General features: G+C 41.1%; 1 protein-coding gene across 1 annotated transcript; it reads left to right on the top strand.

Moving 5' to 3' along the window:
• The first annotated feature begins 350 nt into the window (after nucleotides 1-350).
• LOC145351338 (putative G-protein coupled receptor 139) lies at nucleotides 351-3,015 on the top strand. Its single transcript, XM_080200957.1, has 2 exons — nucleotides 351-420; nucleotides 2,111-3,015. The coding sequence occupies exons 1-2, from the start codon at nucleotides 351-353 to the stop codon at nucleotides 3,013-3,015; spliced, it is 975 nt and encodes a 324-aa protein (XP_080057083.1).
• The last annotated feature ends 10,379 nt before the right edge of the window (nucleotides 3,016-13,394 follow it).

Genomic DNA, 13,394 nt, shown 5'->3' with positions numbered 1-13,394 from the left:
TGAGCTATTTTTTTCGAAAATATCAAACCCAGAACCCGAGACACTTCAGCTCCGGGGATTTTGGTGCGTCAAGAGTGCACTTCCTCTGAGACTCCAATACATTCCGCTTGGTGACTTCAAAGCTTGGAGTTGAGGTGCATCATTACTGAATGTCTGGACACGGGTGCAATGAGGAGAAAAAAAAACACCTTTATTTGTTCAGTGACAACAACTAATCACGTGCAACATTATGTCACCTGATTTTACTAGCAGAGACTCGATTGTTACATAAAAGGGGCTCATTGATACTGGAGAGATCGACTTTGCGTGGAACATTAGAATTCGGAGGGAATTCCCCTCCTCTTCCTGAAATGGTGCGAGCCGTAATCCTGCTAATAAAGGACATTTACTATCCTCTGCTTGCGACTTTTGGTGTTCCGGGTAAGTCCGAATATATCCTGTCGATGAATAGTTATGAGACTATCTGACTGTTGTGTCGTCACTGATCATTTTAACAACTTGCCCATCATAATATCATAAAGCGCTACTCTAAAATTTCATGCAGGAGACGAGACACCATCCAGGTGAACAAATCCCCGGACAACGGCAGCTTGACATTTATGTCCCTGGCCCAGAATTGTCTTCCCATTTGTACAGTAGGCAGCTCTGCTCTGTTCCCAATAATAACTGTAAAAGCTTTATATGCAATGAATGATTATTCGAGCTACAGTCATGTCCATCCCACCTCTTTGAAAGATAATTTGTCGATCGTTTGTTTAAAGAACAACAAATGCTTCAATGTGCACCCGGAGATTCCTCCAAGTGTGTTAACTCGCCACTGCAGATCTCGTCATGTTATTGTGGGATGTAATCAGGGTCTTGCGGTTCAAGATGGAGTGCGTTATGCAGCCAGGTGTAAACCATCGTCTATACCTAGCGCCAGGCAGCCTTTGAGGTGGCTGTCGATGTTAAATGTGCATATTAAGGCGGTAAAGGCCAACATGTCTTCAGGCTTCTTTGCCGAGCTGCTGTGTCATTCTATAATGAAACGATGCAACTGAACACAATTGTTAGCGATCGCAATGGACCAGAGGGATTTCATGAGCTTCACCAGGCATGAGCAATATAAAACATAGTTTTGGAGTAATTTCCACGATATGACACGCGTAGGTATAATGACAGGAAGTGAAAAAAAAGCTTAGATGTCGTCATTGGCCTCCGGTTGTGCCACAGAATAGATAATGTGGCATCCGTGTCTCTCAGATCGTTTTTGCAGTCATTCGAACTCAATATGAGGATTTTTTTTTGTTTTGCTCTGATGTTACTTCCGCCTTTTAGCTCTTCCCAGTAATTATTCCGGGCCATTATTTGGAATTGCAAATGTCAGCTGGAAAAAAAATGACAAGGAAACAGATTACTGCCCAGTTGAGGTTTCCCCATAGACCTTGGCTAGTGATTAATTCCCGCTCCATTATTCGGCTTTACGGATATGTGCAAGATAAAAATCTTTATGGATAGGACAGGAATGCTGAAATGAAGCAGAGAAGGTTGGAGATAAGCAATACGTCAGGTGTCACATTGTGTTTCGGAGACAGGGGACGATGGTCAACATGGTGAAGCTAAATGTGGGACTACAAGCACGCTAAACAAGTGACATAATGGGAAAAGAAAGAATTAGCATTTATACTTCTACTGACAGCCCACAGGATTGAAAGGTTCCTCTGCTTCTCTTTCCACATAGGCTGCCTGACTTGATTTCCAGCATTTCTGCACTGCGCTCACTGTGAAGGAAGAACCTCTCGCCGTGTATCGCTGTTGAATATTCTCCTTCAATCGGTGCTGAAAGCTGACAATACTCCTCCCCCAATACCCCCGCCCATATTCCACGCCCCCCATGCCTTTCCTCTGCTCGTTTATTTCCTTTGTGCTCTCCATAAAGAACATAAATCGATCTTTTTTTCTTCTGGGAGAGATTATTTAATTGTGTATTGATTTTATCCGTTTATTCGCTCATTCCCATTAAAGTGCTCTGTTTACATGGCACACGCACGCACTCTGCTAAGTGGTCAAAGAGGCAAACCTTTCTTTTTGCTTGACTGAAGTGTTCTTATTTTCCTTCCTCTTCTTGCAGCAAATATTATGACCATCGTGATCCTTTCCAAAGGAAATTGTGGTCTCTCCAAATGTATCTCTGTCTACATGGTGGCTATGGCTGTAGCGGATCTGCTGATCATGGTGTTTAGTGTAGTCGTGTATCTGATCTTCAATTATCACTTTCCGAACTCCTTTTTGTCCTACACTGCTGTGTGTAAGTTCATTCTATACAGTGGTTTTGTTAATTTGGATATGTCAGTGTGGTACACAGTTTCATTTACATTTGACCGCTTTGTTTCCATCTGTTGTCCGCACTTTAAAGAGAAATATTGCACAAAGAGAACTGCAACTACGATTATAGTAACGGTCTTCGCCTTGACCTATTTAAAAGGTGTCCCTATGTTCTTTTCGTACGAAGCTGAACGAATCATTGACAATGTGCACTGGGGCTGTCGGACAACGCAGGCCGTTTATACATTGCCCGCATGGTCTGTGTACAGCTGGATGCAGTCAAGCTCAGTTGTGCTGTTCCCTTTTGCTCTCATGATGCTGTTTAATTCTTTAACCGTCAGACGTATTTTGTTGGCAAATCGTGTACGCAGAGGCCTCCGGAGTAGGGGAAATGAGAGTCTGAGTGACCCAGAAGTGAAGAGCCGAAGAAGATCCATCCTTTTACTCTTCACGATATCAGGCAGCTTCATAATTTTGTGGTTAACAGCTGTTGGGAGTTTTGCGGCCACCAGAATGTCGAGCACCGTTTACTATCAAGGAGATTACTCTATTCCGGGGTATATCGCCACCGAGTGTGGATATCTGCTCATGTACCTGAGTTCCTGTTCTAACACCTGCATTTATGCAGCGACCCAAAGGAAATTCAGAGGAGAACTCAAGAATGTGCTGAAATTTCCTTGGACATTTTTTTCCAAATGGTTGAAAGATTAAGAATTTAATACAAATCAATGATTTCTCTCCAAACTGGAGCATTATTTTTCACATTTTTTTTTCCGCTGTACAAGAATGCTACTCTTCTTAGAATCTGACTATGAGAGACGTTGTTAAATGATATCAATGATGTTGAATAAAAGTTGATGAAAGCAAACACTTGAAGTGATCACCAAAACACAACACCATCAGAGATTATGTGATGCCACTGGAGAAGGGATGTGTGATCTCATCAACTACGATAGTGTAGTCAATGTTCATTCTTACACCTTGCCTATTAATGGAATGCTATAGTTGTTCTACTAATGCTTGTTCGGATAAGGAACCATTGCTAAAATTGTATGTGGGGGGAATTACGGCCGAAACGTTTTCTCTTACAATGGAGAGATAAAGATCAGCATCAAAGGAGCCTGAATATTTGTTTGATAGATGCATGCGAGAGCATCACATTGCACAGAGAGCTAGGGAGAGACTTGTTGTTGTCGAAAGGGAAAGGTACTTATGCAAAATGCTTAAGAAATGCAGTGCTTCAATGAGAGATGCTGGGCCAGCATGATATTACATGGGTGGCGGTGGGTGGGTGGCGGGGGGGGGGGGGTGGTGGTGGAATTGAGCTTAGGATGAGGTGAATAGATATGAATGTGGCAAACTTGCAATTATTCACCGAGATATAGAATATAAGAGCTTACGATGGAGCTGAAGAAAGCAAACTTCAGGGCATAGCTCGTGTTGTCTGCATTTCTGGTCATCATACAATATAAGGGTTGTGTACGAGAGAGGGCGTGAAGGAGATTTACGATGTTGCCTGATCAAGGGAATTACCACGACGAAGAGAAGCTCAGCTTGGCTTGGTTGTTTTCTCCAGAACAGTGAACGCTGAGGCGGGGGACGGGGGTGAGGAATAGGGGTGGGGTAACGATCGGACTGTATAGATTTTGAGGTGCATGGGTAGGTACTTTTCAAATTCGTAAAGCTGTCAATGACCAGAGGACATAGGTTCATACATTTAAATATAAGGTTCTGGCAGAAGATTTAGAGGGAATTTGAGGAAAATGCTCTTTCTACTAAGAGGATGATGGAGTGTCAGAAATCATGAAATTGTTGTAGGATTGGGGAACATCACGGTATTAAACACACACACACATTTAGGGGAGCATTTAAAATGCCGTAATGTATCAGGCTAAATCTCTACGAGATCTGAGGTTTGAGTGTGCGGAAAGAGCATCGACTGTCAAAGCACTTCATTCAAATAAGAATGTCGGAACCAGAGATAATGTGTTGGTGAAAAACATTAGTAGCCACATGCACCTGGGACAATGATAAGGAAATGTCAAAAGAGCCAGAAAGGAATGGAAAAATGATAATCAAAGTACGGGCTAATTTTCTAGAACCCGAGAACGAAGAACCATTAACTTTAGTTCCTATCCCAGCATGCTATTGAGAACTTTACATTCAACTAATTATTCCATGCTGTTTTTTACAAAGTCCCAGAAATAACAGACATAATTTATTTTTTTAAAAGTACATAGACGGCTAAAGTGGGGAATTCTGGTTTTGGTGGCCAGAAAGAAAAAAAGAAACTACTTTGATCAGTAAACTGTTGCAAAGGTAAAAGCAACTTAGTCTTCAAAGTGTAATAAACGTTTATTTTAATGACTAGATTTATTAAACATTGAAAATATAGAATCAAAACATTGTAAATTAAAATTATTCAGAAAATACAAACATGCAATTAAGGCAAGACAAATTTCTTTTGGCCGAGAACGCCTCCACGCTCATTTGCTGTGTCGGTGAAATCAGAAATGACCCCTTCGGCTGAAATAAGTTTGCCTTGACGTAATTGCATGTTCGCATATTCTGAATATTGTTACTTTGCAATGGTTTTGATTTGAATATTTCAATGTTGAAATAAAAATAGTTTTAACTAAAATTTTATTACGCATTGAAGATTTAGTTTCGTTTACCTTTGCAATAGTTTCTATTTTTAAATCAAATTTACTTTTCTTCGAATCCAGCTACCAAAATAGAATTCCCTACTTCAGTTTAGCAAGGGTACGGGATGTCCTTGGAACATCGAAGATTTCCCTACTGTATCTTCCAGATCGGGGTGAGTATATTTTGATAAAAAAAACAAAAACATGTTCACCTTACATTTCAATCAGAAGGTGCACAATAGATTGTCAAAATTCAGGATATATCCGAACTCTTGTGAGGTCGAAAAGGTAAAACTGATTGCTGTTGTTCTGCACTCACAGGGCATGAAAGTGTTACAGTAAAGAGGGGCGCTTAATTCGGGCGGGGGCGGGGTGGGGTGCGGGTTGAGGGCAGGATGGAAACGACCTGGTTACGCTGGGAGAGAAACAGAGGCGTTACTATTGCTGAAGTTTTTTAAGAAACGCCGTGGAGACGGAAAGTTAAATTGGGGGGTGGGGGTGGGGGGGGAGGTGGGGGGAACGTTACACCTTCGACAGGAGCCATTGGTTTAATTTAGCATTCTCAGAAAACATAAAAAATATTAGGGGAATCAGGAAATAGAGGGAAAATAACCACTTCATTTACTTACAGAAGTCGGGAAATTAATAAAGCGAACTCAAAATTTTATCGACACCAACAAAGGGTTTAACTAAAAAAAAACTCAAAAAACAAGTTATGTTTTCTGTGTTAAAAAAGGGGCACATTGTGAAAAAAAAAATGCTGTAAACAAGCCAAGTGTGAAACAACCAGAACGTTCAGCCATTGAGTTCTGTTCAGGATGAATCTTCGTGTTTTAAAATTTTGCAGCAAATGATAGGTATTGTTCATTCAAATCTCAATACAATCGGAAAGGGGGAAATGTTTATTCCAAGTTACCCAAAAGAAAGTGGATGGCGGAATTTAAACATAAGAACATAAGAACTAAGAGTTCGAGTAGACCATCCGGCCCCTCGTGCATGTCCCACCTTCAGCAAGATCATGGGTGATTTTTTCGAGGACTCGGCTCCACTTACCAGTGCACACACCATAGCCCTTCATTTCTTTACTTTTCAAAAAAAAATCTATGCTTGATGTAAATAGAAAGTCAATGAGGTAGCCTCAACTGCTTCACTGGGCTGGAAATTCCACAGATTCACAACACTTTGTGGGAAGTAAAAGTCACTGTCTGTCTCTTCGAAAATACCCATTTAATCCCACTCTCTGGTTTTCGTCTGCTAAGCAATTCTCGATCAATAGCCTGTTAATGTGAATAGCATAGAAGCAATTAGGTGGGCACTTCATAGTTATCTGAGCGAGAAGGAAAATGAGAAGTTTCATGTTAAATTTAGTCAAGGAAAGCTAGGGAGAGGCAGGCCTGGAACTGGTAAGCATGAAGTGCTGATTGGAAAAAAAAACTGACCTATTTCTCCGTAATGCAACAAATCGCTACTTATTTCAGCACTGATTTGTTTGTCTCCTCGAGATTAACGATTTGGAGGAAGGAACTGAAGACCCTGCTGCAAAGTTTGCAGGTGATACAAAGATATGTAGCCAGACAGGTAGTATTGAGGAACTGGGCAGGGGAAGGGGGTGCTGCAGGAAGATTGGATAGGTTGGGAGAGAGGGCAAAGAAGTGGCAGATGGGGATATGACGTAGAGAAGTGTGAGGTTATGAATTTTGGAAGAAGGAATGGAGGCATGGACTATTTTCTAGTTGGGAAAATGCTCAGGAAATCAGAAACACGAAGGGACTTGGGGGTCATTGTTGCAATTATCTTAAGATTACCATGCAGGTTCAGTCAGCACCAAAGAAGCCAAATGCAATGCTAGAATTCATACCGAGAGGGCTAGAATACAGCAGCAGGGACTTCTGAGGCTCTATAGCGCTCTGGCCAGACCCCATTTGGAGTATCATGAGTAGTTTGGGCCCTGTATCTAAGGAAGAAGGTACTGACCCTGGAAAAGTTCCAGAGGAGGTTCGTAAGAATGATCCCTGAAATGTAGAGCTTGTGGTATAAGGAACAATTGAGGACTCTGGTTCTGTACTCATTGGAGATTAGAAGAATCGGGGGGTGGGGGTATGGGTTGCGGCTGATCTTATTGAAGACTACAGGACACTGCGAGGCCTGGGCAGAGTGCACATGGAGGTGATGTTTCCAACAGTAGGAAGAAACTCGAACGAGAGAGCACAAACTCAGGCTAAAGGGACGTTCCTGTAAAACAGAGATGAGGATGAATTTCTTCAGCCTGGGATTGGGAAACTGTGGAATTCATTGCCACAGAAGGCTGTGGAGGCCGGGCCATTCAGTGTCATAAGACATAGATAGATGGGTCCTTGATTAATAAGGGGATCAGGGATTATGGAGAAAAAGCGGGAGAATGTGGATGAGAAAGAAAATCAGCCATGATTGAATAGAGGAACAGACTCAGTGGGCCGAGTGGCCTAATTCTGCGCCTGTGTCTTACGGTCTATGGTCTTATAGGGCCTATGACCCTTCTAAATCTATGCTATTTTAAATTCCTGAAAAAAAAACTTGAAGGCTTTTCTGTAGAGTCACAAGTGGGGTTATATATTGATTGCAATGTAGTTACTGCAAAAGCCATTGAGTCGCTACACCCTGTTCAGGTACAAGGATGAAAATTTAATATCGGTAATACAACATGCCTTCTGACTTTGGAACAACCGGAGCACATGAAGAAATCCACGCAGGCATGGGAAGAATCTGACCCAAGCTGAGAATCAAACCCGGGACCCTGGCACTGTAAGGTAGCCGTGCAAACCACTGTGCCACCATAAAAGTGGAGAACGTAAAAAAGCTGCATGCTGTTGGAGGGCAGTTAGGCAAATTTGAGCATAAAGAGTGACAATTATTTTCAAAGCAATTTACTGACTTACTGGGGACTCGTGAGATTTGAAGCAGAGGAGAAAAAAGCATTTATTTTGGCTGCTGATGATCTTTAAAGATGTGGGATGTTAAGCTCTAAGATATTAAGCTGTACTATTCTAACTTTCCCCTCTATTTTTATTTATCTCCTCTTTATAGACCAGGAATATCATTCAGAAGCCATGAATTTCATGCCATGATTGTGTCAGATCAGCATTGTATAAGAGAGAATAATGTGACATTACACAGAAATCAATGGAGGGGGACTTCAAGGCAGCTGTTTACCGTGGACGGGATCAAGGAGCCACAGGGGAAAAAAAAACTGGAATTGATGGGAATCAGGGGCAAAACTTCTGACGCTAGTAACAATACCTGGCGCAAACGAACACGGTTCAGTTAGTTGCAGTTCCAGCAACTCAGTTTCAGGACATCTATGCAGGAATTCTTTAATGCAATATCAACAGCCCAACTATCTAGAGCTGTTGCATCGGTGACCTTCCGTTAATAAGTAGGCCAGAAGTGGGGTGGTTTGCAAATGATTGCACAATATCCAGCATCTCTCGCTACATACGGAAACAGTCCAAATGCTAACAAGTGCTGACAAGTGGCAACTTACGTTTGCACCACACTGGAAAAAGGAGGTTAGCGTTGAAGTAATTCAGCAAACATAAAGCCATAGAGTCGTAGATGTTTACAGCATGGAAACAGGCCCTTCGTCCCAAATTTTCCACGCCGCTCTTTTGTCTTAACCTCTTAAACTAATCCCAATTGCTGCATTTATAGAAAAAATAAAGAAAGTAATTGCACAGAGGTTCAGCCGTGGTTGCATGAAGGGAGACTGAGTGCAAATTTCTGGGTATTTGGTTGGTTTGAGGCTCCGTGAAATGAGTTGTAATCGTTCATCTTCTTGCTATCTATGAAAAAGAAGGCCGTCCGAAAGAGAGATGGAGACAGCGACAACGATTGTTGAAGCCCAGGTGTGTTTACTGGACAGACAGTTATGTAATTCGAGAGTTTTAACTCCACCACTATTAAACTGGGGCCATAATTTAAACCGGTAATGGGACAATATGAGCATTATATTAAATTTCTCGAATAACTTGTTAAGCTCTGCGACGCAAATGCAGACGTTCGCTGAGCGACAATCGAACTATGAAGTATCACTTGTTAAACTGAAAAAGATGAAAAGATGACAAGGTGTGTAATCCACTGGAGCTTTAACATGTTGAAATTTGTGGACAGCAGTCTGAACTAATGCACGAATAACTGTAGTGAGTATTGAATTCAGTGTTAATATGTGGTGGAGAAATGAAAGAAAATCGTGTATTTTACCTTCAGCAAGTTTATTTCTCAAACAGACCAGTAAAGTGAAATTCTGATCTGGAACATTGAATTGCGTGCACTTTTGTCAATTTTGCAGACAGCACAAAACAATGAGAGGACAAGTTATGACAATGATATAACGAGTCTACAGAGGGATAAAGGCAGGTTGAGTGAGGCAGGGGGTGGTGGGGGGAAACTTGGCAGATGGAAGTATACAGGAAATTATGTTCTGTTGCGGGATAAAAAAAAATGTGCTTAATATTATTTAAGCTGAAAAATTCCGCAGAAAACTGCAGTACAGAAAGATTTGGGGGCCCTTGTGCATAAATCACAAAAATTGTCATGCAAATTCAGCAGATAACGGGGAAGGCAAATGCAACGTTGGCCTTCATTTGAAACGGAATGGATCGAAAAAAGGAAATGTTTATTAAATTTAAGTCAGATATTATTTGGGCCACACCGTAATGTGACCAGTTTTAGATTTGCTTATCGAAGTGAAGACTTACTCACATTGGAGGCAGACCGGAGATGGTTCACTAGGTTCATTACAGCTCTGCACTCTGTACCTGGGACTCACCAATACCATCAATAGTGCTCCGTCTGTGACGGACAGATTATACAGTCCAATTACTCAAAAACGATTATTAAAACTGAATACTGAAGACTAAAGTGCCGTAAAATTGTCTGCAGAATGAGTTCCGAGACCTTCACACAATGCCCTGAGAAGTTCTGTTAGTTGGGAACTTGATGACATGCTCGGGACAAATACCAAGCAGCCCATGGGTTGGGTGGGGTGTCAGTTTCACTTCCTACATTATTTCAATCTCTTGTAAACTCTTGGATAGCAGTAAATATGTTTTTTTGTTAAATATAAGTTTAAACATCTTACATGTGAAGACTGCTATAAAAGCATGCAGTTTCTCTGCAAACACCAACGTTTGGATCAGCTGCGAGAACTGCGATACCTGAATAAATCCCCGTAACCTGTTCTGAGTTTCCTGTAATAGCGCACGCAATGTTAGCGAGAAGAATACGAAACTCAAGGTGTGCCTCAATAATGCAACAAAACTCTTCCAGTGTCTACTTCCGAACCAAGCTCTCTGTCACATATTTTACTTATGAGTTAAACTTACAGCAAGTAATTACGATGACAGTTTACAGGCTCTCTTTGCGCACGGAATGGGGTTGCTCCAAGAAGGATGACTTGCGCCCACTGTGCAGAGCTCAGTGAGAATATTCCGAGGTCAGACATGCAGCACGGCTGAACAATGGTTACCACTGCTGCACCGCAGTGCAAAGGATCCGGGATCGATTCCTGGCTTGGGTCACGGTCTGTATGGAGCTTACACTCTGTGTGAGTTTCCTCTGGTTGTTTCGGATTTCTTGCACAGTGCGAAAGACGAGCTGGTTAAGTGTATTGGCCATTCCAAATTCTCCCTCAGTATACCCAAAAAAGCACTGCACCATGATGAACAGTTGATTTTCAGTCACTTGATAGCAGTGTTAAAGTAAGCATACTTGTGGCGCTCATCAGAAAACCTCATTTGCACAATTTTAGTTTCCATATTGGTGGAAAGATGCATGGTTATTTTCTCATCCTGGATGAGAGATTGGAAGGAATAGGTATAAAAGAGCACTGGAGAGAGCTAGAATACATGGCGGGGGTGAAAGGCGAGAGTAAGAGTTCTCCTAGGATATTAAATACAATAGCCAGAATCAGATGTCAGAGCGCGCCTTTGGAAAGAAAGTTTGATGCACAATAGGACAAGGAAGCAGATAGATGAAAAGGAAATGATTATTTTCCATGTTCGCCTTATGGATCTGCAGTCGGGAGAAATATAACATTGCTCTCAACACAAAGAAAAAGTGCGCAAAAGGATTGGGAGCATTGATGGAACTTTAATTCAGAAAATAGTTCATAAAATATTTGGAAAACAATAAGAATGACGGAGAAGGTAAAAGGAAAGGTAGCATACAAAGGTGGATCTGGCGGATACCGGTGTGCCCAAGACAGCAACATGGCCAGCAAATGTCTGTCACTCAGAAATGTTGTACTGACGGCTGATATTTGAAACGGTGCTGCAAGCCAGGAGGGCGTAGAGCCAGGTGCTGGGGGCCAAGAGGGCGTAGAAGGTGCGGGAGATGATTTCGACGGGAGACGTGAACTGCATTACATTTTCATTGTTCATTCGTCTGACGTGGGCCTTGCTGGCTAGACCAGGATTATTGCCTTTTTCCCAATTGCCATTGAGTGGCTTGCCAGACCATCTCTGGTTGGCAATTAAGAGTCAGATACATCGCTTTGGAGATTTTCCTGCCGAATGGGCGTTGTGAAATAACTGTGTTTGACGGCAACTATTAAATCTTTGATTGTTTTTATTATACTTCTACTTCAGGACTTTTATCGAGTTCAAATTTAACCATCTGATACTATGGATAGCATGTTCCAGATACACTTGTTCGACTGCTGTGCTCTACTTTGGACAATGGAAAAGGATAAGGACAACAAATGCAATTCAATTGTTCGAATATGGCGAGTTGGGGTGAGTTGAAGCAGGATAATTAGGGAACACGACAGAATAGGAGGTGATCTGCAGTTTACTCGAACTGGCATATTCAAGCGAACACCAGCATTGGAAGATATAACATCTAAATTTCACGGACGAGGTGGGAGTTTAGGGAGAAACGTTCCTTCAAGACGGAGGATTTTTTGAAAAGTGAGGCAGTTTGTTCAGCTCTATGGAAGTAAACTTAAAATGCGACAGTATTGCAAGGAAACTGAGTACAAACTCAAGGAACAGAAAGATGCAGCATTCGACACTGCTTCCAAAATAAATAGAATATCATAACCTTTGCCTCCGCCTCCATTTTATCACGTCTTTCTTTCAATGATTAAAATAATCTATATTCTTTATTCTTTTACTTTGCATTTAGAAAGGCGGAATTTAGGCGAAAGATCACCCATGACCACTTGAATGACAGATACAACTCGGCCGTTGAAGTGGGCGATTCCTATTTCAGGGGTCGGATTACTTTAGAAAGTTCTAAAAAGCAATTTTGATAATTCAACTCTTGCAGTGGATACAAAACTTAGTGCATTGTTGATTTCCCACTGTGGAGACAAATTTGTACTGATGTTCTTTTCCTATTGGAATGGAACGAAATCCATTTGCTGGTTTAAATACAGCCAAAATCATTTGATCTGTCCCAATTGTACTCATAATGTCAGCTGGTTTTGCAGCTATTCCCTATCTGTTTACAGACGTATAGTCCTCATTTAACCTATGTTTTTAATTGGTCATATAGGTAAATTAGTGGAAGAGACTGTCTTTGTCACTGCTCCTTTTTCCTAATTGTCTGGTAATGCATCGAACAGCTTGAACTTCCCCCTGTTCTTTTCTGTTTGGACATTTAAAATTACACAAACTTCGTTATTTCTAGCCCAAATTCGATGATGTTGTGCAGCCAAGGTTTTTTTTCCCCCAGATTGATCTCGTTTCCCAGTCAGTTCGAAATGCTGGTACCCTAGGAAAGCTGAAACTTTTCTCTTTTTCCCCCTATTTATACTGTTTAAATGTATGGTACCATTTGATATTTCCTGCCCTGACATTGAATGTCGCCCCTAACTATACAGTAACTCTATCCTCAGGATGCTGCTTTCTCTATTTTGACATATTCAGATTGGAAACTTTTTTTTTCTTTTTAAAAAAGTTGTTGGTATACTGCACTGTGCGACTTTAACACCCGCAGTAACTCCATTTTATTCTATTGTTTGATCAATATTTGTTAAATTCACTTTTGTAGTGATATATTTATCCTCGTATAAATAAAATTGGTATAATTCTGTCCTTTGAGCACTGTCTCCATATACATGCAGAACTCCATGTCGCCATCAGGCTAATTGGCCGCTATATTTAAATAAAACTATTTGTCATTTTGTCTTTAACAATTTATGAAGTTTCTCTGCTGTGAAACTGACTTCTGTAACATAATTAAATATCTGAAACAGAAATGAAACTTTTCAATTTGATTCCAGGTAATAACTGACTTTCGCTATTCATTCTTAATCTCAAATAATCTCGTTGTATTAAGCAGTTTGCTTCAATACATTCTGCCTGTATTAGTGATATGCGCTTTCTCGTGTCAATTCATCATCCTGTCAACTTGCTTAAATGTTGATATACTGTACTGATTTATTTCGTTTAAGCCCAACGATAT

Source organism: Carcharhinus amblyrhynchos, chromosome 13 (assembly GCF_965287045.1).
Source record: "Carcharhinus amblyrhynchos chromosome 13, sCarAmb.v2.hapA, whole genome shotgun sequence".
NCBI lineage: Eukaryota > Metazoa > Chordata > Chondrichthyes > Carcharhiniformes > Carcharhinidae > Carcharhinus > Carcharhinus amblyrhynchos.
This window is presented reverse-complemented; position numbering and strand designations above follow the sequence as displayed.